Below are 24,312 nucleotides of genomic sequence, written 5' to 3' on the forward strand. Positions count from 1 at the left end.
TCAAATATTTAGTAGAGATAAAACTACTTGATTGGTGTCGTATCTAGTTCTCAAAATTTCCAACTTGAGCTGGGCTCGAATTTCTTAAAACTAAAAACAATGTGTTTCATATGGGCCTGGGTTCAAGGTTGATCATAATAAGCTCTAAGTTGTTTGATACGTAGCTGGACATCAACTATTTGCATGCAGATTCTCTTGGGACCCACTATGAGTAAGATTATCCAAATGATTCTCTCTGTGTCACCGAGCTGATTGATGGACAGCCCTGGGATTATAGTAAACCCTCTAGGAATTGGCATTTCCTTCTTGAGTGGTCTTTTTTTTACGACTAATTATTAATATAGAAATAATGAAGTTAGGAAACAGAAGAGTTTGAACCTTCATGAAGCTGTAGATGAAATTATTTGCAATTGAAAACTATATTAGAAAGAAGGGTTTTTTGCATGATTACCCCGCTAAATATCAAATTTTACATGAATACCTTTCTGAAATTAATATTTATACGTATATCATCATAAAATATTTATTTTGCTATTATATTCTTTTTTTTATCCTAATTTTTACATATGTACCTACGCTACCTAACGTCGTTAAAAAATTAACGGTTTTAAATTAAAATAATTAAAATACCCCTAATGGGTAGATGTGCCAAAAAAAAATATTTATAAGACGATCGTGATGGAAGATAAAAAAAGTAATTTCAAAATTTTATTTTATTTTTAATTAAAATAAATAAGGTTTTTAAGAAGGTATTCATCTAAATTTGAATTTTTAGAAGGATATTCATGCAAAAAAATCTTGGAAAGAAATTAATGGGGGCAAAATGGATCGTTCAGCCCACAACAAAAGGGCCATCCAATTTCGGCCCCATAGACACCATGCCGACAGACGTGTCCTCGGTCCAGCTCAGAATCAGCCCGACCTCGGAGTCCGCCGAAAATTTCTTCAACTTTGGATATTCGCCAACTCGCCCGAATAAGTTCGGGGCACCTCCTGTATTTGCCGACTCGTCCAACTAAGTTCGAAGCATCTCATGTATTCACCGACTCGCCCGACCAAATTCGGAACGCCTCCTGTATTCGCCGACTTGCCCCGACCGAGCTCGGGGCGCCCTCTCCAGTAATATGCCCCAACCCTTAAACTCAGGGTGCTCTACCAAGCACACCTCGGAACCCGGGATGCTAGGCTGGCTTCAGCACTCGTCTAGCCGACCTTACCAAATGCTTGATGTAACTTTTCGACGAGCTTGGCCTTGCCAATGGCTGCACCCATGTGCGTGCCTACACCCTCTTACGTGGCCGCATATTGCGACGCCACCACGTCATACTTCACTTACCGGCCCACGACAGCCAAGGACAGTGCCATGTTACTTCGGCCATACCCTGCTACAGCTATCAACGCCTTACCGTTTTCAAGAACGGACTCCATTGCGTGCCACAAGCAAGCTCTACCTGCGCGCCACTCCCACTCATGATGGAAACCGGCCATACCCTGCTATGGCTGTCAATGCCTTACCGTTCCCAAGAATGAACTCCACCACGCGCCATAAGCAAGCTCTGACTGCGCGCCACAAGCAAGCTCTGGCTGCGCGCCACTCCCACTCATGATAGGAACAGACCATACCTCCGCCACCTAAGCGCTTCTATCGGAACTATAAAAAATCCCAAGTAATGCCTAAGAGACTTTTTGGCTGGACCAACTAGACCCCACTCTAACTTAATCGTCGAAGGGCCCTCACCGAAAACACCGATGAGGCTTTGTGCTGGTACATCGCCGATCGCGGCTCCTCCGACTCCTCCGGCGTGGTCACCCTCGGGACAAATTTGAACCACAACAGAAATGATCCTACAATTAGAGCACAAAAGATGAGACTAAGCAGGAAGCTGCAGCAACGTTTGTTTATAAAATGGATGAAACTTGGCTAGCTATCGCTTATCATGTCCAAATGGGCTACAGGCTGGGAGGCAAACGGCCCAGCCCATAGATCCATGAAGGAGGCCATCCTGTTGGCCCACATGGCTGGCCCATGCAGACATCCCTGGCCCACGGGACTTCTGCGACACGCAGAAAATACTTAAGAACTATCCCAATTCCCATCAACCAAGCACTGGCCGTTGATCCTTATGATCAGATATATGTGATTAAGGTAAAAAAAAATGAAAACAATATTGTTGTAGGGATGGATACCTTCATTTTCGGATGCATTTGACGTCCATCATAGAAAAAACAAAGGGAACAACTAGAGTCATGAAAGATATGAGATATCCAGAGTATGTGATTACTGGTTTAAATCACGACTTTGGACATAGACATATCTATCATTGGAAAGCCACCTTCCTCATCCACATAAAGTAGGCTGCTATGAGACAAATAGTGTTCCTAACGAAGCCCGCCTTTAAATGATGAGCTACATCACATGATCCATGTCGCTCCATAAACCATCAATACGATATCTTTTGTCACGTAATAACTAGGCTTATTTATACCACATCAGAATATATGCAGTTGATTTGAAAGATGGAGAAGAAACCAAAGAGGAATTATTCTCCGGCTCTTCTTCAGTCTATCATTCAATGCAACCCACCACCCAACGAGAATATATAAACATGGCAGAATATCTCCTACCATATATGCTTTTGGAACATCTGGAGTGAATAATTGTGTTCGAACTATTTAAATATAGACATATGAACCTTTTTTTTTTAAAGTTGGTGAAGATCAGGTAGGCGAATCGTTCAATTACTTGCAGAGATTTCATCACAAACTCAGAGCTAATACTCAAGCGATTGGAAAAGCATGCATCCAAGACAACATTTAACTTGGTCTGAGGGGTGTGGATGACGACCATACTCTACTTCGTGACATATGGGCCATAACAAGAGATGGATCTGATCTTTCAGGCCAAACTTGTTTTCCATGAAGCCAATAAGATAGTAGATTGGGTGGCCGCCTATATGGCCAGCCATAGGTGGAGAGCTGTCTTTGTTTTCTAATTTTATTGAGTGTATTTGCACTTATCAGATATAAATCATGCTTTCTAGCAGAAAAAAAAACAGCATTTTACTTTTTTAGAGAGGAAAAGGGCGCAAAAAAGTCATTCCAGTGTCATATTAAAGCCAGAAAATGAGGAACTCTTTTACAGCATCGTCTCCTCTCCCAATATCAATCATATGACATCAGTAGTGGTCAAAAAGCCTTGCTCCTCTCTTTCTACCCCCCTGCCTCCCCTTCTCCTCTAAATATTTATGGCAATTTAAGCACGAATTGTTCAAAAACTATTCAAAAAAAAATTATTGGACACAATGCTTTAGCATCAACAACATTCTTCTGTTTAAATATATCAATATTTTAATTCATCATGCTTTTTTTTGCTTTTAATTATATATTTTTTTGAAAACCTTTTTAGATTTCTTATTGGAATGTTTGCAAATTATTAATTATATATAAAATGCATAACGAACATCTTAATAAGGCATGGTGAAGAGTTCTAGAAATCTCCTCCAAAATTTAAATTATCTTTTTTTTGGTAATTTAACACCATATCTTCTAATAATTTCATGCAGGACATATGTCCCACCATCCATATTTCTAACCAAGCATGTATATCTTTTTATCTTACATCTTGAGTAATTACATTTATTTTTCAAGCCAAGGTAATTAAGTTGGCTCGGGCACGCGGTTGTTAATTACAAAATTAAAAGTTCAAATCTTGCTTCTAATATTATTTATTTATTTATTTTTATTAAAAAATTATAAAAAGCACTCGTGCGACACTCAGGCACAGTAAAATTAACAGACATCCCACATTAATTTGGATGGAAATCTATAGGGTGGGGAACATCAAGATTGTGTGGCTTGACTTGGAGACTTAAAAATAACCAACCTCATGAGTCACGACACTCTGTCATTAGCTAATAATTCTTGCCTAATAATTATTTCAACACTTTTTAACGCCCAGGTGGATAACCCCAAGATGGCTTTAATTATTAGATTAGGTTATGACAAAATGTACTACTGGAAGGCACCTAACAAAAAAACAAGGCGTCTTTGTACCCAAAAGCAGGGGACTGGTGGAAGGGACCAATACATGGAGAATCCAGACTCGCTGTTTGGGGTCCACTGCTGATCCCATTCACTCTCATATACAGCTGTAGAACTTGCACGCTTCTGAGAATTATCTAATCATAATCCCAGTAGCTTCCCTTTCCATCGCCGCTTCCAAGAGAGAGAGGGTTGCTTGGTTCCTTGTAGGCCGCTCCTCGGATCGCTTCTGTTTTCCTTTTTGAATAGGAAGAGAAGAAAAGAAACTGCAAAGATTTTTGAAGGGAAGGATGGAGAACCGAAAGGAGGTCAGGACGAAGTTCTCTTTTCTTCTCTTCTTGTTGATTTTGGGGCTTTGATGGTGTTAATGATATCTCTATTGATGAGTTTTTACCTTCTTCTCTTGAGGATTTTTTTTGGGATCTTATATGCTTCCTGCTGGCTGATTTATTCCGTCTTTGTTTGATTTTAAAGGAAGTTGGTTGGATGTTGTTTGATTTTTTTTTTTTATATATAATTTTTTGGGTGCAGCAGCAGAGCACAGGGTGGATGTCGGTGCCGGCGTTCGGGGACTGGGAGCAGAAGAACGGGCTGCCGGACTATTCCATGGACTTCTCGAAGATCCGGGAGATGCGCAAGCAAAACAAGATGGATATCTCCCGTTCCAGCCTCGGCAACGAGGACGACCTCATCCGCCACCAACATCGCCACTCCCAGTCCCACCCGAACCGTCCCCGGAGTCCGATAACCGTCGATCTCCACCGCCCGCATCACGATCACTCCCCCGCCGTGAGTCATCTCATTCTTTCCTTCCCCTCCTTTGTTATCGTCATAATCTTTGGTGTTAAAAAAATTAAAAGAGAAAAAAATAAAAGATCAAATGGTGGCCGTCAGATCAAAATGGGGACGATGCAGGTCCCCCGTGGTCCTGTTATTTTGGCCCTTTTATCTGTGTGCGTGAGAGAGGAAATGGTGAAAACGGGGACATCAGCATCGCGAAATAAGCCTTTGGGAAACGCGTAGAGCACCTGATCATGGGCTAGACCTCGGGCTTAAATTTCATTTATTTTTAATCAAATCTAGGCCAGACTTATGTAACATTTGACATTTTCTGTGCCGCCCGGCCCAGGACGGAAAACGAAAAAAATAGAGCAGCGGTAGTCGGAAAACGAGAAAGGGAAACGATGGGAACCGGGAAACCGAAGGGGACGACACGGGATATTGTGGGGAGTCGGGAAGGAGGAAACGAGAATGGGAATGGTCAAACGATGGGGAAAGGGAATTAAAAAGACGAAAATGAGAAACAATGGTGAACGGGAAACGGGGCGGGAATTCGAAAGGATAACGGCGGCGGGAACGGGAACGATTGGATTGATGCAGGGTCGATGCGGGAAAGGGACCGGGAAACAATGGGAATAGAGAAACGATTGGGAAACGGGCAAGGGGAATCGGGAACTGGAAAGGGCAAAGTTTAAAGTGGGAAGAGGGAAAGGGGACCGGCTGCGGGGAAGCCGCTGTTGCAGACCATTGTTAGGGGGTTGATGAGGACGTTTGTTATATAAATGAAGTTCAAAGCGACGTAACAAACTAATCACGACTATTTGGAAGCCAAAAAAGATGGCATCTCAGCTTGCCGAGAGCTCCATATATGAGTTTGACCTATCATCATTTGCATCAGATCCCTTAGAACATGGGATCTGGATTTCTTAAAGTTTTTCCAACTAAACGGTTGTCCTTTGACGATTTGTTTAAGTAGATTCATACGGATTAAGGTTTTGTAGCGCATCTTGACTTGGTCCAAGATTCTAGAGGCTTCAAGTAATAACTCAATTTTCTTTGGTTTTTTTTATGCAGGGGCGGAAGAAGTTCATGAGCTACTTCCAATGCTGCATAAGAGCATAAAATGCTGGCTTCCACAACCTTTGTAGGAAAAGAGTTTTTATCTACAGGAGCTTGGGAACATGGCCATGGCCTCCACAACTTCAGAGATTTTTGTGGTTCACAAGTGGATTGCCTTCTTTGTTTTTTTTGAGTGATTATTGCTTGAAAAAAACCCAAGTATTATGGACCTCTGTATTTAATCTACCTTGTCGCTTGATTCACGGGTTGCCTGTCCAACACGCAAAAACGTTTGACAGCAGTAGTTCACGTGGGAGGTAATGGTCCAAGAATGAATGGTTCCAAGTTTACCTGATCATGGGCCAGATAGCCGGTCCAACTCAGTTTGGAATTTAGTGGCTTTGAGCACTAAAATTAACCCTGTCGGATAGATATCAACGTAAAAAAAATGTATGAAAAAAACTTAATCTAAAAATTAGGTAGAGCTTGGAAAAAATCAAAACATAGCTCGACCCAACCCACCCTGAGATCATGTACGCATGTATGGATATGCATGAATGCATTATATTATATGTTAATTATATTGACTAATTATATATTATAATGAAATAATAATATATTATATAGTCAATAAGCAAAGTATATCTCACATATATAAATAGATGAGATTCTAACTCTCTAACTTTATATTGTTTGGCTAAAATATACTGTTTTGATGTTATTTTTGCACTATAAATTTGTATTGCACTTAGCCTATTATTATAGTAGGGGGAAAAGAGGAAACCCGGCTTGATGCGTAGGCCCGGGATTGGCTCGAGGTTGGGCCCGGTCTCAGCAAACATGTAAGACCGATGTTCAGCCCACCAGGCTGGGCTCCGGCTGCCAAGTCTGGCCCGGCTGAGCGTTGGATCAAGACTGGTACAACCACGAAAATGTGTTTTGGCATACTACTCCTTGCATTATTATTCATTCATTCATTTGTTGATGGGCAAAAATTTAAAAAATAAATAAATGATGGCTGATCGAAAGCTGGTACGTCTGTCACCAATGGTCCGGCTTGCCTTAATCACCGTCACGTCGCTCCCCTTTCCTCCCCTCTCAGCATCATGTTGGGCTTGTAACTGGCGATCTCCATGTTCTCCTCCTACACCCCTGTTTGATGCAAATGCAGTTGCTTCTCCTCGTAGTTGTCGCCATTGCCGTCATTGTTGTGGCTCCAGAGCAGCTTCCGATCACCTCATGAGACCCATCTCAGGATCCCGCCACAGCCGATAGCTGAGGAGAGCAACCGTCTCCGCCGTTCCCCGACCACCGACAGTTGCTCACGAGGGAGAGGGAGTTGCTTACGCGCTCGTAGGCGCCGGCCCAGGATACCACCAACGAGGGCGTTGAATTTCGTAAGGGAGGAGAGGTTGATCTAGTGGAGGTCTCGACAGTCTTGGAGGGAGCCTTTTTGGGACCCAATAAGGTTAGGGCTGTCACAACTCAATATTATTGTTTGGGTTTCTAAGTCCTATATAAGTACCTAAGATCTACCCACGACTAAACATATACCCATATGGATCTTTACAAACTTTTCTCGTTTAAGTCCTAGCATTCTCACAAGCACTATGATCAACCTATTATCAGTCCTAATAGACTCGTGTTGCGGTATCCTCTAGTCCACAGAGGCCATAAGCTGAGTGCAATATGATACTACTTCTGTCATGCCTCGAACTCGTCCCTTGGGTCAACCAAGTGACACGATCGTATAGAAAAAAATTAGAGATAGGGATGAAAGAAAAAAAGAAATTATGCTAGAAGAAAATCCTAGAGATCTTACCAGTGCTTGGGGTTCTTCGAAAGAGGGATTAGGGAGGTTCCGAGTGATGAGAAGAGAGGATCGACTCGGCAAGAACGGAGTTCTCATCTCCGACCAACGCCGCCAGAGTAGACACGATGCTTTCATTGATCAAAGCCAACGAAATGAAGAAGAGACGACACCTTTGTCCGACCGCAGGGGAATTTATAAGGGGCCATGGCAGTAGGCAGTTCTTGCGCCAACCAAGGCAAGAGGGAGAGGAAGGGAGGGGAACGAGAGAGTAAGAGGGTGGAGGGAATGCTTTTAAAACCGGATCGGACGGCGAACGGGCTAGCTTTTCCGGTTTTCGGGTCAACCGGTCCAAAGTGAAACTCACGAGGGACATCACCGCTAGGGGTGACAAATTATGACCCGGCCCGTGTTTGACCTGCCATAAACAGATTTGGATTTGGCCTAAACAGGTTCAGATCGTAAACAAGTTGATCCGTTTAACCTGTTTATTAATTAGGTCGGATACATATTTTAGATGTCTGACCCGTTTAACCCGTTAAACTGATAGATAAGGGCCATAACCCACAAGACAAGGCCCAAGGCCGGCCCAACTCCCCGCCTCCGCCCGATTTCACCCCGAGTTCACCGTCCGCAACTTCTCCTTAGGGTTAGGGTTTGTCCAATGGCGCCACCTAAGCTCTCTTTCCCTCTCCCCTCTCCTCTCCTCCGGATTCTTCACCTCCCGAGCTCTTTTCTTTGCCTGTCCCTCTTCCCCTCTCCTCCGGACCTTCGCCTCTGCCCTCTCCTCCCCCTTGCCGACTACTTCCGCCTCCCCGTCGAAGGCCGCCTAAGGAGACCATCTTTATCACCGCCAAGAACTTCCTATCTCTTTACCTCACTCACTTCGCTCGCCGGAACCCTAGCTAGCTTTGTGGTCTCCTCTCCGATGGGCACGCCATGAGGAGAGAGGCGAATCTCGTGGTGGCTCGGATGGAGGCAGGGGCGGATGAGGTGATTAAGGATGTTGGGGAGAGCTCGTCGCTGCCGAGGGGGCTCGGCATCGCCAGCGGAGGAGGGATTACGGCATCCGACATGAAGAACGAAATCTTCGCACGGCTGGTAGAGAACGGAATTGAGGAAGTCGTCTCCAATCCCCACTGCAAGGACCAGCTCAATGCCCACTTTAGCCGCTTGCCCCCAGGTGATGTCGAACTCGCCGGGTTCTTGATGGCTTCTTGGGTTTGTTTGCTAGGGTTCTTGATGCGGATTTGGTGCTGGTTTTCAGGTATTATCTTATTTGAGCTTGGGTTTGGTGTTGAAATTGGATGCCTTTTGTTTTCATTTTATTTCCTCAATGAAGTTAGTTGTCCATTAGTGGAATTCTTGAGATCTTTGTGGGTCGTAGCAGTTCTTGTTGGTTCTTGGACTTCAGATGTAGATCGGACGATGGATTACTCTCTCGCCCTATCTGATCGAGTATCTTGACCGATCACTTGTTCTTTTCTTTCTTGGTCTTGTTTCTTCTTTAAATTTTTGTGTGGAATCTTGTTCTGTGATGTCACTAGGTCAAAATATGACCCGACCCGTGTTTATTAAATAGGTTAAACGGGTCGGGTTAGGTTACCTATTTATTAAACATGACAGGTTTAGATTGTAATTTCTGACCTGTTTAATAAATAGGTCAGGTTTAGATTTATGATTTTCTGACCCGACCCGTTTATGTCTAACCCGACCCGATTGCCACCCCTAAATTCACAGCACCAGATGATGTTGTTATGACCTTCATAAGGTTGGAACTGATCATAACCGTAATGGGTTTTCCTATTACGCATGTCTAGGTTTGACAAGTTTTGGATTGCAGAGCAGACCTAGGCCTAATTTTTTTCAAAAATTCAACCCGGGCTCAAAATCGAGCTAGACGAGATGTCCAAAGAGGCCCAAATTTGATTTAGGCTTACTGGAGGGGCAAGACGTGAAAAATTTATTGCTCCATTTTGCTCCTCTTTATTTTCCTCCATGTATATGTTGATTTGTAGTTCGACTGGTCCACCACTAAGCTGGTGGAACTGATCCAACCCATTATTTCTTTGAGGCATGGGGGCCAGCATGGCTCGTGAGGGATGAGAGAGAGATAGGGTCGACCATTAAGCTGGTCCATAACAAGGGAGGTGCAAGTACTTAAGGAAACCCAAGACGCAACCGCTAGCCAATTGTGGGAAAATCTTAAAAATGGGAAGCAACTAAACTCTTTTTTTTTTTTTTTTTTTTTTTTTTGGATACAACGGCTTACACACTACAAATGTGAATACGGCCAACAAAATCAAAAAAGAAAAAATTACGTAAAAGCCTACTATCCACCAAGATGAAACTACCAAAGTGGTAGGCCGTATAGAAAACCACCCGATCAATAATCCTATTTGCCCCTCCTGTAGACTTATGAGGCCTAGTAAAAGTTGCACTCCCCATTAATCTACAGATCTCATGGATCAACAGTCGATCCTTAATTGTGCATCTCCATCCCCAGATCCACTCAACCACCATAGCCAAATCGTCCTTAAGAATAATACGGTCCGCACCCAGTGTTCGCCTCGCATAGTAGATACCCTCCCCGTCCCCAGATCCCTAAACTTTTCATGGATGATAATTGACCCACGATCCCAAACTAGACCATTACACAAATAAAAACCCAATCACCTGACCCGGCTGCCGAACTAGATTAGGCCCTAAGGTCGTGTTGTACATACAGTATCTTCAAAAAATCACGTACCTGGTCCTTTGACAGACAATGAACGCATGTAACATTCAAAATTTTCTTTGATGGGTATCCATGTAACATTCTACCCATTGTTTTCCCATTAACTCTATAAATTATAGAGAGTGCAGCCACGAGGAAAGGGTCAGTTTACAAAGACCATTGATCTTGGAGTACAGTGAAGTACAGGAGAAACACTAGTGCAACAGGAACTCATCTAGACTAAGCCACACTGCACAGCTAATCACTAAACCTATTACTCTCAGTTTTGTTTTACCTCTCCATGCTCGAAGCCACCATTTGAGATCCCCTCGAGTGATATATTTTTAACATTGATTAGACCTTCTTTATAATTTGAACAACATCTTCATCTTCAAGCTCGTGTTCCTGCAAGACATTGGCAAAAGTTTATGTTAGGGGCAGCTGACCCTATACAAAGATCACGCACAGCCAAACCAAAAATTAAGGCACCTTCCCAACTCTCTGGGGCTTATGCTTCACGCTTGAACCCCAAACCAATGCACTGCATATATCGATCGGCAAAGCTTTAGTGAAGGAGCAGCACATAATGATCATGAACTCGTACAAATTCACAAAGGATCAAACAGTAACACGAGGACACTCACTATTTGAATTGTTTCACCATGTCTTTGTGGATTTTAGTGCAGAAGTCTTCAACGGTCCTCTTCTTGGATGACAGGATCACAGGGTCCTCGTAATCTGGGTTCATTCCCTTTGGCTTTGTGTAAACGCGAGTCAGATCAAGATACTCCCAGATCTTTTCAAGAAGGCCATCGAGATTCCATTCCAGGTGAGCACTTTAACAAATGCACCAAAAGGAATATGGAATCGGTCAACAAACTAGGACGCATTCATATTGATAGGGAAAAGAAGTTTTATTTGTTTTCAGCCAAAATTACCAAGTCTTGGTAGAATCCACAAGAAAACGCGGTTAATGAGTACCTGATAGGGCAGTAGTGGGGAAGTTTGTCTAGGATTTCCAGCTCTTCCAGTGTAATTTGGTCGATCTTGTTCACAACATAGATGCACGGCGTATAGACTCTGCTTCCCTCAATAACATCTATGAGATCATCAGCTGTGGCATCATATCGAAGAGAAATATCAGCATTATGTATCCTGTATTCACTACAAATTGCCTTCACCGTTTCAAGGTCCAAGTGGGTGTTTGCGGCTGTTGATGTGAAGTTGATGCCCCCCTTGTCCTTTTTTCTGAAGGTTAAGTTAGGGGGTTCCTTATTTAACCTGCCATTATAACAAAGAAGGTATACATTACACGATCAACTTAAATATTAATAAAAATAACAGGAGAATCAATTTGGAATATTGCTCAGGAAGAAATAAAATGACAATCTGCAAACTCCAATTTGAGACTGAACATCAATGCAGCAAAATTGGGAAGTCAATTATGCAATATGGATCTCCACAGAAGCAATCTGAATCCCCTTTGCATAATTCAAATTTGTTAAAATCCAAATTGCAACATTACCCGGAAAGGATTATAATCGAAATTTATAAAAAAATTACCATCTGAAATCAAGAAAAACAATGGGATACAGATAGCAACAGGAACACTATTAGGTTTTGCACACATGTTTGAGTTCATGTGATGAATTGGGCTGCAGAGGGCATTGGTTATACATCAGAATTCTCACTGAAAAATATATGCATCGAGGATATCTTGGTCTCATTAGTAGGACAGAATAGCAAGAGCTGTAGTACGTTACTACCGTTAGCCATGCATCACAAGCACGGCCGCTAAAATAGACCAAGTGCAAGGAAATTCAGAGCCAGAATGATGGGATAAATATATATAATACAACGACTACGACGATGATAACAACAAATAAAAAAAAATTAACTGGGTTAATGACACAGTTCAATCCTTAGCTTCACAGACGTAAACCATGAATTTACTAGGAGGTCATAACAAAAAGTGGTCAACAGCTAAGGTTTATATATAATCAGAAGCTTGATTGTGATTCAGAGTTTCAATGGTTATATGTGCTTTACTAGTTGTCAATATTGAAAATAAATGATTTCATTCAATTATTTAAGCTTGTTTATGAAGTTTTACATTTCATGCAGTAATCCACAGATAGAAGTGGATGTGATCAAGCACCAAGCACATGGATACTCGGGCTTTCATCTCATAGAGATAAAAGATTGCTTGGAAGAAGTATATTTAACTGCTGCTAGAAGCCTTTTGGTAAACATAATTTTGACTGAAACTACAACAATCAAGGTAAATGATTCCCTTTGCATGTAGGCGCCTCCTACCAAAAACAACAAAAAAATGGAGATGCATTCTTTATTAGAATAAAAGCTATCAACTATCTCCATTTTTTTTAACATAACATTGACAATTATCTTCCTTTCATTCTCAGACACCAAGCTCCGGATAATATGTAATCAAGGTTAAAAAAGGGTGTGTGATACAATCAATTATCATACACCATAACATAAAGTTAAGACATGGAGAAAGAGGATAGTCAATATTTACCATCACTAAAGCTTAGTAACTGCATAAGCATAACCATGAAGAACACAGACAATTATCTTCCTTTCAATATCAGACACCAAGTTCAACATAATATGTAAACAAGTTTAAAAAAGGATGTTTGTTACAAGAAATTATCATACACCATATCATAAATTTTAGACATGAAGAAAGAGCACAGTCAATATTCACCATTAGTGAAGTTTAGTAACTGTATAAGCATAACCATGAATGATAAGCTTTGCCCCATCTAAATGGTGTTAATGCAAAGTTCCTTGTCAAATTACCTTAAACAAACTTTGTATACTAAAAGATAGCATTGATTGAATTACCTTATGCCAAATCCCTCGAGCTCTTTCTCAATAATCCTCTTGTGAGTTATCGGTTTTATTGCATCAAGAACAATCAAAATACAATTGCATGTCCTAGCAGTGCTGATTACCTGGAAAATAACAACTTGAACATTTAATTTGAGTAATATCAAAAATATAATTTTGCGGCCATGACTAATTATCAAGCTTAACTTAAAACCCGAAATGGAACATAAAACATTTACACTGAACAGATGAACTGTGTTTTGCCACTCTTGTCTAGGCCACCATGTGAAACTTCATGTCCATCTCAATTATATAATCTTAGTAGGAAAAAAATGAAATTATATAAAAACACTAAAATGAACTTAAACATGATGCACTTCATAATTCTTACTAATTTCTAACTACAACTTTGCCCATAAGTGACATACACACACCGACAATATACCTACATATATAAATAAATGCATGCATGTGTTTTATTCAGCATGACCTAAAGTCAAGGTTGTTACATTACATAGTATATGGACTGTAAGTTTAGTGAGAATAGAAATCAAGATGTGACATCAATCAAGACTGATGACCAAGAGATGCAACAAAGTGCCCAATTTCATTACTTAGGATCTATTATATAAAATAATGGAAGATAGATGAAGGTATATATATATAAAATAGAATTAGAGCTGGTTGGATGACATAGAGTGTGACATCTGAAATATCATGTGGTTGGCGTGTACCTTGAAGACAAGGAAAAATTTTAGAACAATAGTAAAGTATGCCATGATATATGGCTCAAAGTATTAGGCAATAAAAGTACATATATAAACAAGTTGAAAGTAACAAAAATAAGAATGTTCAGATAGGTGTGTCGTAAATCTAGAAAGGATAAAATATAAGAAATGGACACACTAGAGGAGCTGTTGAAGTTGCACAAATTAAGGACAAAACAATGAAAAATTGATTGAGATGGTATAGATATGTACAACAAAGATATGATGAGATACAAGCAAAGAGAGGTACTTTGAATTGTATTGAAGGTGCTAAGATAATATGGATGGAGCCTGTGAGAAGGATACGGACAAACTTGAAATCAAGGTACGTTGTTCCGGTACCGGTAGGCGTACCAATCGCCTATCGGATCGGTACGGTTCCGGTTCGGACCGATTTGAACTGGTACCGAACCGGCCAACGTGCATTGCGCGCGGAAAAACGCGCGTGGACGTGCGTCTGCCACGTTAAACGCAGAGTGGCATTAAACACATTCGCGTGGGCGTGCTGCCTCGAGTAATTGCACCCAAAACCTAAGGCGGGCACGGTTCCCTGCGTGGGAAACCGCGCGCGGGCGCGCTGCCCCGAGGAACTGTGCGGGCGCGCTGCCCTGAGGGCGGGTACCGGTGCTTACCAGTCCGGTACGGGCTGAACTGGCCGGTACAGACCGCTTCAGCATACCATGCTTGGAATAATATCAAAAGTGGCTGTAAATGAAAATACTTGGAATATGAGGATATGTAATTTCATGCTTGATGATTATGATTTAAGAAAGAAAGGGGCTACATAAGGTAATATCCAACAATCTAGACTCAATATACAAGAAGCACATCTAAACACTCCAAATTAAGATTGGATCATCTAATCATACATGTAAAATAAAACACTCAAAACTAAAAAAATTAAGCCTAACATGCTGGAGGAAAAAATAAAAAAAGAAAAAATGCAGCACTCAGAGGTCAAAAATCTGCAGGTACTAGTGCCAATCATCAATATAACAACCATAACATAGCAAATATACTGATACTAACCTTTCGAAGTAAATCACAAGCATGAACACAACATCCTCACACGAAAGAAATAAATAATATGAGGCCTTATTGCTTTGGGAATGCCCATATTAAAAGTTTTTTCATAATGTATTGAAGTTAAAAACCTTCCAGAAACTATTTGATGAATCAAGTGGATGAGGCCATGCCTAAATTCTCTTCACATGCACCTAATCGAGGTTTGCTTGCAGAACCATACTGTTATATAAATTATAAAGTTTCATTGACAGAAAGCTATGCTGCCACCACCACTACATGTGTGACTAGACTTTTTGCAACCATAAGATCACAAATTTAACTACAAATTCATGTGCAAATATACATTGTATATTCTCAAAAATATTTAGGAGCATTCTTTTATTGATCAAGCATGATAAAGATTTCGAGGGTTTGAACTTTTTCTTATTTCCACAACTATATTGTTCCCATGCTTTTACTTGAGTAAAAATATCATTGATGGATTATAGAGATAAAAGACCATGTGAACTATATCTGATTATTTTCTACACTGATACAAACAACTAAAATAACATTCGAGATGCGCTCAGCACAAGCTTCAAGTCTATAAAGTGATGCTTGAAAACTACCATAATCAAATTGAGAATGATTTAGAAACTTAAAATAACATTGAAAATCCATAAGCAATAATTAATAGCTCAGTGACAGGAAAACGAACTAGTAGAAAAGCTTAAGCAGTAGCAGCAGAGAAAACCAATTCTCTTTATCTTCATTTTATAGATGGGTTAGAAACAACTGAAAGTTAAGAATTAGAAGAATAAGCGGAACATTACTTGCATCACAAAATAATTGCAAATTTAGAAATTATTAGACAGTACCCAATCAAAATAAAGTTCAATAAATTGGAAGAAACAAAGAAGAAGCCAAAAAACTTCATGCTCACGATTATATGTATTAAGATAACTAACAATGTTTATAGTAGACAGGGCTGAAAATGTATCGTTTGTGACTACACTCAAACATGATTCAGACCTCATTAGGGTCAACACAAGATAAAAACATTCAGCAACCAGAGAAGAAGTTGTTTTTGTGTTGGTTTCATTGATATTACTTTGCATCTGGCCAACTCTCACATACAGGAGCAACTAGTCCTAACCCAGCAGAGCTCGAATATCAAACACTGTCGACTAAGAGATTACCTAACAGCTCTTCTCATATGCAATTAAGAATTTATTGGGTTCAATTTTATGTCAAACCAATAATTTATTTTTGCAGCAAAAACAGGAGACATGTCAACTTCAAGAACAACAATGACAATAATATTAACATTGATAGATCCCCTGCTGAAGAAACAATTATTGAGTATGCAGCAAGTCGATTCCAAATTCCTAAGACATGTCAATTCTCCAGAAAAAAAACATGCCTCTTTTATATGGTAAAATTGCACGTAGTAGAATCTAACAGCATACCTGTGTAACATAGTATTTCAATTTTCAAGTTACATATCAAATCATAAATAAAATGTTTTATCAGTGATTCAGTACAATGCTAACTTTTTGAAGATGGTTGTAGTCTTTAGGTTGTAGAAAATCTTGGGCCATTTTTGGCAGGTCAAGATTGTTAAAGATGGACAAAAGCATGGGAGCATAGTTTAACACGACTAACAAAGAATTAATTCCATGATCCATAGTTGGATTGACTATTCAAGGCCTGTTCCTTTACCTGCCTTCCTCTACCCTTCCCATCCTTTGCACCCTCAATAATCCCTGGAAGATCCAATAACTGAAAGGGAAAAGTAAAGAGTGTCAAAAGAAACCATCTGGCACACAGACCTCAAAAAGAAAAAAATGTAACATACAAAGTAAAGTTTATATTTGTTTATTAATTCGAGGAAATTAATCAATCATATTAAATAAATTCAATTAACATGACCAAAATAGATAAATTATTTGGAGTGCACATCTGGATCAAACTCTGGGCAAACCCAACAAAGCCAATGTTAGTTGTTTAATCAAATTCTTGCATTTAACTCCCATTATCTTCTCAGAAGTGCAGGGATTAAAATCAGTCCCAATTTTTCAGGTCAGAAACGTATTAAAAAATTCTGGAATGTAAAAATGGACTGAATTCACCATGGGCAAACCCAAAACAAACACACTATAAGTTCTCTATCAAATAACTGTAAAAGTTCATTTGAATCTTGTGATAAACATGCAATGATGCCAATATATGATTTGGAGTCAAAAATCACTTAATAGGATTGCTATCTCTCCTCAACATTTGGTTTTCATTTTCTTACAAAATAAAAATATAGTTAATTTTAAAAATTTAGAATGTTTTCACACACAGATATATATATATAGAGAGAGAGAGAGAAGCATATGAAATAGCCATACTTATGGCATACATCAAAAATGCCAGCATAAATGACAATCTAGGAATTTAGGTTGGTAAGTATCATCAGTTACCAAAAAGATTCAGATAAAGCAATTGCACCATGGAAGCCAGAAATACATGCTTGAAGATGCCTAAGAAGTTAAGAACCTTATAATCAACAGATATTACCTGAATCTTAGCACCTTTATACATGATCACACCTGGAATACAAGTCAAGGTTGTAAATTCATAAGAAGCAACCTGTCAAATAACAAAAACATAATGATATGACAATACGTAAAGATGCCAACAAGAAAAAGATCCTGGAACTAGAACAGCCAAAAACATCACGAGAATTGCTTCTATAATACTAACTATAAACTAATGATGTAGAAGTTCTGCAAATTTATGAGCTACAGCAACTTTAATGTTCTATAATTAGATGTTATGACATGCCTACTGCAGCAGCAAGCAAGCATGCAGGTGGAGGGAGCTGGATCTTATTTAAGGGTTGAATCTAATCCATAAGGAAAAGCCATGAACTTTCATATGTCGAAATTACAAATATAATCCGTTAAAAACATGATCTAGAATTCATCCTGGCAATCATTCATGATTTTTTTTGCTGGTTTGCTAAATACCGTCTACGATGTAAAAACCAATTTTTTTTAAGGTTTAGTATTTGTGTTTGAAGATTTTGCAGGGAAATGCAACAATCTGATAGGATGTTCTAGGCCAGAAATAATAAGCATTCCATATATTGCATATGTTCGTCAAAAATGTTTGACAGTTGGAACTCATTTGATACACATTCGCAAGTTCTACTGTAAATTCATCTGCACGATCATCTTACAAAATTTTAACTCATCAAGACTCAAAAATGCAATTAAGCTGCCAAATCAGGATGATGAACAATGTCAAGTTTTGTCATGCCCCAAATTATGAGTTCCTCCTTCTGGTAAAATGATCGTAACCTTTTGTTTAGTTGCCAGGAAAAGAAAGAAAAGTAAAGAAGGGAACGAAAGGAAAGAAAAATAACTGCAAATTTTCTCGAGTTTGGTTTAATCAAGAATATCGTGAAGGAAGTTGTGCAGAAAGTAGTCATGAGCAGCTTAAGTTACATTGAGCCATTTTCCATTTTAGGGGAGAAAAATTTAGGTGCACTTGAGAAACTTTTGGCTTATTAATTTCTCTTGTTTTTTGTCTCTTTGAATTTACTTTCAAGAACCAAGTAATGGAAAAAAAGATTCTTATATAACAAAAGTTCTCTTTCTTTTCAGTTATAAATGTTTGAATGGACAAGTTCCAAAGCTTTTCATTATTGATATGCTTCAATAAGACCATACTGTCATCTCTTTGATAACATTAATATAGTACATCCATAGTTATCATGTTTTCCATAATTTTATGTGGAAATCTATCTTGCTTTCTTAAAGTTTGAAATTCTTATATATCTCCATACATTGAATACTTTACCTCACTAAATTAGTGGCCTAATATCATTCATTTTTATGCTTTTAAAGACTGAAAAGCCTCAATTTCCACCAAGGGTACATTTGCATTGCATGTAAATGGAGCTAAAGCTTATACTAGCAACCCATATCCAAGTGCCTGAATGTGTAACTCAACAATGCAACTCACTTGCATATTTACCTATCATATATGCAAAGTGACTTCATTTTTGTAAAAGAAAAAGAAGAAGATTCTGATTCACTACTCATAGATAAAGATCTACAATATCCAAACTTTTCTTGCTATGTTTGCATAAGAGGGGCCAACTTTGACCAATATCAACATATGGTCAGTCATAGATGATTGTGTCTAATCATGGTTAACCATGATTTATCATGTAATTTTAATACCTTCCAAAGGTTCAAAACTATCATGTTAAATAGATGGAACTATAATTTATCTTTAAGTAATTTACTTCCCTGTGCTGAAATCCAGAACTTCTCAAAATTACATGCAACCAAACTGATGCTAGAAGAAATAATTTCCGTTCAATGATAACCGTTCAAACTTTCTCCTAGTAATACATAAATTCCTTAGATTTACATTTTCTTATCCATTATGAGTGACTTGCTTAATACAAATGATGAACATTTTCATGTTAGCTTGTTATAAATTCAGATTCTGCTTGTGCTGCCAATCTGATTTCAGCAAGATCTCTCTTCTACTTCAGATATCATCATTTTAAATCAAGCTTCCTCTCTCATCTTGTAAAGTGGCTTGGTTTTGGCATAAGCCAAGCATAGTATAGTGCAAAGGAATAAATTTGTTTTTTATTCAGTGGCATTGCAAAGAAACAAGTTTATTCATCTCTACCTTCCTTTATTTTACTAAAGGAACTTTACCATCCTATGTACCTGCAGCACCTTAGATACAGTTATCATTATTTTAAAAAATAAGCACGAACAAATTTCAGACTTTCAGATTTACTTTCTAACCCTACTCAAAAAAGTTTATCCCATCTACTTAATGACAGCTTTCAGGATCAAGTTGCCCAGAATTTGTGATGAACAACACTCAACCACAGGTCAATACTCTAACACCATTACCACTGGACTTTGTCCTTATTTCCTTAGGGTTGGCTGTATGAAGCCTTATTCATAAAACATTCATTTTATTCCTAATAGGGTTATTCTGGTCTTATGAAAAGCTTTAACCATATCCTTTCTCACAACCTCCAGTGTCAAATCTCTGAACTAGTGTCTTGTTAGTTCTAACCATGGTGATTTAGGCACCATGCGGGTTTGCCATGAAACCTAAAAAAAATATGGGGGTAGAGTACCTACTTTGAGGATTAAGCAATCTAAGCTTATGCAATCAAAAGCCACCCAACAATCTTCCCTTAACATGGAAAGGATCTAAAGAAGAGGAAAGTTTTAGAAGAGGTAATTGCATTTCATTTGTAAAACAGATATTCTGAAATTTTGAGTATTGATGCTTCTGGCAAAGAATATGTTGAAGCATCTTCAGCAGCATAAACAATAAGGAAAATGGGGGAATAAATCAAGGTTTCATATTTCTCCAAAACAACGATCTTTGTCCCCCAACAATGACAGTTATCACCCCTAAATCCTACCCGCCCAGAACTTGAGGCAGAAAAATTTGTGGATTGTAAGTTTACAGCCATGGTTTCTCCTAATTGTTAAACAAATTGTCCTATTTATGGCCATACAATGGAACAAGCACATTAAATCACATGCTTGAACATGGTCAGTCCACTACAAAGAACATCAAGCAGACTTGGAACATACTGCAGATTCACATGGATCCAACAATCAGTCCATGGTTTAGAGACTTGCATAGATTTGATGCACTCCCACCTGGATTCAGGCATTTGGAAATGAATGCATATTAGATCCTTGACACCAGGGCTAGCTCATATTTCTAGGCATCTAGATGTATGGGACCACTACAAATCAAGCAATGAGTGCAACGTTGCTTCCAGATAGTTCGTCTGTTATTTAGAACAGATCACTGAACGCCACATGAAGCCTCCACTTAGTTTGTAGCATCATATCAAATCTAAGTTTCTCAAACAGCTTGCTACTCTATTGTGAAAGACTTAAGTTAAATCCTGCAAATTGAGGTGTCATTTAAATCAGAAGGTGCAAGAAAACAAGAAATATTAGGATACGAGGGTGGGGGAAAAGGTCATAAATGTATTTATGGTAGGAAAAGTATCTCATAACCTAGTTGTGAACAAGCATTGACAAGTGGGGTTTCACAGAAACTAGAATTCAAGATATTGATCTTACAAACATATGGAGTTGTATAAATTAGGGTTATTTTTGTAATTCCAAAGGCAAGGATTCACTAAGTCAATACTCAATGTACTGAAAAAATAATGCCTTGTGGAAAAATAGGCAACATATTTATATGTTGAATACCCTCAATTAGCATGTTTTGAGGCTTCAATGGCATAAAAAGGACTATAGGGTATATGAACAGAAACAATAACATGAATCACTGCTGATGAACATGAAGAAAAAGATTCAAGCAACAAGGAGCCATAAACATCTAATATATCAGAGTATAACAAGTTAAATCATGGAGACTAACAATATGAGTAATCATTTGTTTCTCAATAAAATGTTGGTAGAAAGCTTCTATAAAAGAAAACTATGTAATAAACATCAGTAGTCTTCAGCAAAAGAGTTTCCAGAAAATGGTGTACCTCTGAAAAAGTGCCGGTTAACTTGTTAAGCAGTGTTGATTTTCCAACAGAGGGAAACCCAACTAGACCTACACGGGAATCTCCACTCTTAGTGACATCAAAGCCTTCACCAGCACCACCACCACCACCTTTAGATGGAGGTGCCAAGAGCTCCCGACGTAACTTTGCAAGTTTAGCCTTGTACCAGAAATAATCATCAACTCAATACAGATAATCTTAAAAAAGGGATTGATGAGAGATAAAAGGAAAAATAAGGGATTGATGGAATAATCATTTATAATAGTTCATTCTTTGCATGAGAAAGTAGTTAATTTTATGTGCACTTTATTATTCGATATTGCATTATATTTTTTATATGGTTATATTTTTATTTTAGGATTTCGTTATATATTTTCAGTTCATTAAATATATGTATATTTTAATTACTTTAAAGAAGCAGTAGTTGCAAGAACGTAGCTAAACAATTTTAATTACACTCAGACAAGTGACAAAAAACTCAGATCAATTTCTTGCACTACCTTTAAATCCAAGCTTGGACTAATACCAGCTCAGTGGAGGATGAGTGAAAAGGTGAAGATGATTATGAGATTAGAGAAAAACTTATGAATGATAAAAAATGCCAAAACATTACACGACTTCTCACATGGAAAATCTAGTTTACTCCTTCACAATATAATAGACATTTCTTCACCCTAGAGATCAAGACCACGTCAGTGATAACATTGTTGGAGCCCATGCAGTAACTTACAACGTTTGTTCATCAAAGATCTCCGTACATGAGCATGCCTTGCAAGTGACAAACCTAACCTTCCTCACTTTACAATAATAGTTTATGCTAATATATTACAATAAGAGAACTTCTCAGAAAAGAAAGTAACTATTGGAAAAGAAAAAATGGAAAAACGCGAGGAGGAGATAAACTTCAAGCCGTGTAAAATAAAGATCAATGCTCTAGCTTGTAACCACTTCTACCAGAGTGGGTGATAAGTAATAAAACATACCTTAAGCAGACCAAGATGGTGTGCTGTAGCTTTATTTTTTTGTGTCCTCGCCATCTGCCAAAAGAAAATAGATAGTATCATTAAGTCTCAAATTATAAAGTCAAATAAACTTTACAGAGAAAGCAAACGATAATAATATATGTAAAACAAGTGAACAGTCAGAGATTATCAAAATCAGCCAGGTTCAAGCTATCAGGGCCACTTTCTCTACCACATCCCTTTTCCACTCCATTTGGAGACACTCTATCCTTCTCTTAATACTAAATCAGTTCCACCTGCTTGCAAGTTTGCTTGTGCCCCAACAATCATATAACATCAAGATTCCGATTCTCCATATTTGAAGCTAGATAACCACTCCATGTTCTAAGACTACTATTTATCCAAGGGCAAGAAATAAATCGGCGATCCTTTCTAAAAGCCTCGATCTTTTTAAAAGGCACGGATGCTAGAAAAATACCTAGTAATTAGTTTTCATTCAAATCGAAATATTAGCAGCAAGAAAACATTCAAAACAACTAGTTCCACGGGTATTTGAATCTTTAAAGAGAAATTTCTATGGAGAACTCATTGAGCTAGAGGTAGGCAATATATTTATTTCATTGGAACTGAAACCCTAGGAAAAGGTTTCGTTGGGAGCAGTCGATTTCATCTCAGGAGGTAGTATAAGTCGCCGGAAAGCCGCCGGAGATGATCGCTCGATCGAATGAACAAGAAAGAAGCTAGGGTTTCCCGACAGGATAGGGTTCTTTGGAAAGGGGAGAGGAAGGGTACCTCGTCTTCAATGTCTTTAATCTTCTGCATCACGGTTGCCATTGTTGCTGTGCTGGGATCTGGAAGCTGGGGCGCTCGCCTTCTCCTTTGGTCTCGAGATTTCGGTTCAGTCGCGACCCCACGGGCCGGGGCGGAGAGGTATATATAGACAGGTCCAGGTTATCGCAATTGCAGAACCATCAGTAGAAGTTAGGCCGGTCCTGCCCCATTTTAGACGGGCCCGGAAAGGAGTTTCTAGGGCCGTCGAGTTAAGCCGGGTCTGAAACCTTGATCAATTTTTGGGTCAGGCTCGGACTAGAATATATATTTAGCAGCCCAGTCTGAGATGGAAGCTAAATAAATAGCATAATACTAGCAAATGCACATTGGATGAATTTTTTTGGTTTTGGTATACCGACGACTCACAGCGTACGCACGTGAGTGCACCCAAAGAGATCAAAATGAAGGATGCGACAAAGGGAGTACGAGATAGACTCAGTATCCTCCAAAAGAAAGGCATCCGAATGAGGTGCACCAAAAGAGACAACCCAGTTGGCTGTAAGGTTTGTCTTCTGAAATACATGAGAAATCCGAAACGAGGCAAGCCCCTCCACAAGGTGATGCTAAATAGTATATTATAATCTCTCTATTTTTTTCTCTCGTGTTATGATATAGGTATGCTAAATCAATCTGGATCTAGAATAGAGAGAGAGAGAGCGGATATGAAAGCTTATCTCTTTAACAAGATAGCAATAAGATACCTACATTTTGACAAAAATAATAGTAATGAAAGTAATATAATGGATTAGTTATGATATCATATTCTGTTTTCACTTAGAATAAATGTAGAAACAAAAATAAAAAGATAAACTAACAAATAAAAGATCCAATACACATATTTGACAAAATAAAATAAATAAGATTAAGATTAAAACGTTATAACATAGAATACAACATAAAATCAACTAAGA

The 24,312-nt window shown here is 38.8% G+C and overlaps 2 protein-coding genes across 3 annotated transcripts; one reads left to right on the forward strand and one right to left on the reverse strand.

Moving 5' to 3' along the window:
* Positions 1–4,053: 4,053 nt before the first annotated feature.
* On the forward strand, positions 4,054–6,178 carry LOC103722708. 2 transcript variants are annotated; one of them, XM_008813359.3, is made up of 3 exons: positions 4,054–4,349; positions 4,573–4,830; positions 5,896–6,178. In XM_008813359.3, exons 1-3 carry the CDS (start codon positions 4,332–4,334, stop codon positions 5,941–5,943), a joined length of 324 nt encoding a protein of 107 aa, XP_008811581.2. In that variant the 5' UTR covers positions 4,054–4,331; the 3' UTR covers positions 5,944–6,178. The 2 variants fall into 2 exon arrangements, with proteins under 2 accessions (XP_008811581.2, XP_008811582.2); XM_008813360.3 differs by having other exon boundaries at positions 4,165–4,349; positions 4,576–4,830.
* A 4,290-nt stretch (positions 6,179–10,468) lies between these two features.
* Positions 10,469–23,569, reverse strand: LOC103722709 (developmentally-regulated G-protein 3). The gene is made up of 10 exons (XM_008813361.4): positions 23,363–23,569; positions 22,592–22,645; positions 21,591–21,767; positions 17,597–17,668; positions 16,754–16,813; positions 13,275–13,384; positions 11,388–11,687; positions 11,051–11,242; positions 10,896–10,947; positions 10,469–10,811 (listed from the first exon to the last, which is right to left on the reverse strand). Exons 1-10 carry the CDS (start codon positions 23,402–23,404, stop codon positions 10,761–10,763), a joined length of 1,110 nt encoding a protein of 369 aa, XP_008811583.2. The 5' UTR covers positions 23,405–23,569; the 3' UTR covers positions 10,469–10,760.
* Positions 23,570–24,312: the final 743 nt, after the last annotated feature.

This window comes from Phoenix dactylifera, chromosome 8 (assembly GCF_009389715.1).
Source record: "Phoenix dactylifera cultivar Barhee BC4 chromosome 8, palm_55x_up_171113_PBpolish2nd_filt_p, whole genome shotgun sequence".
Classification (NCBI taxonomy): domain Eukaryota; kingdom Viridiplantae; phylum Streptophyta; class Magnoliopsida; order Arecales; family Arecaceae; genus Phoenix; species Phoenix dactylifera.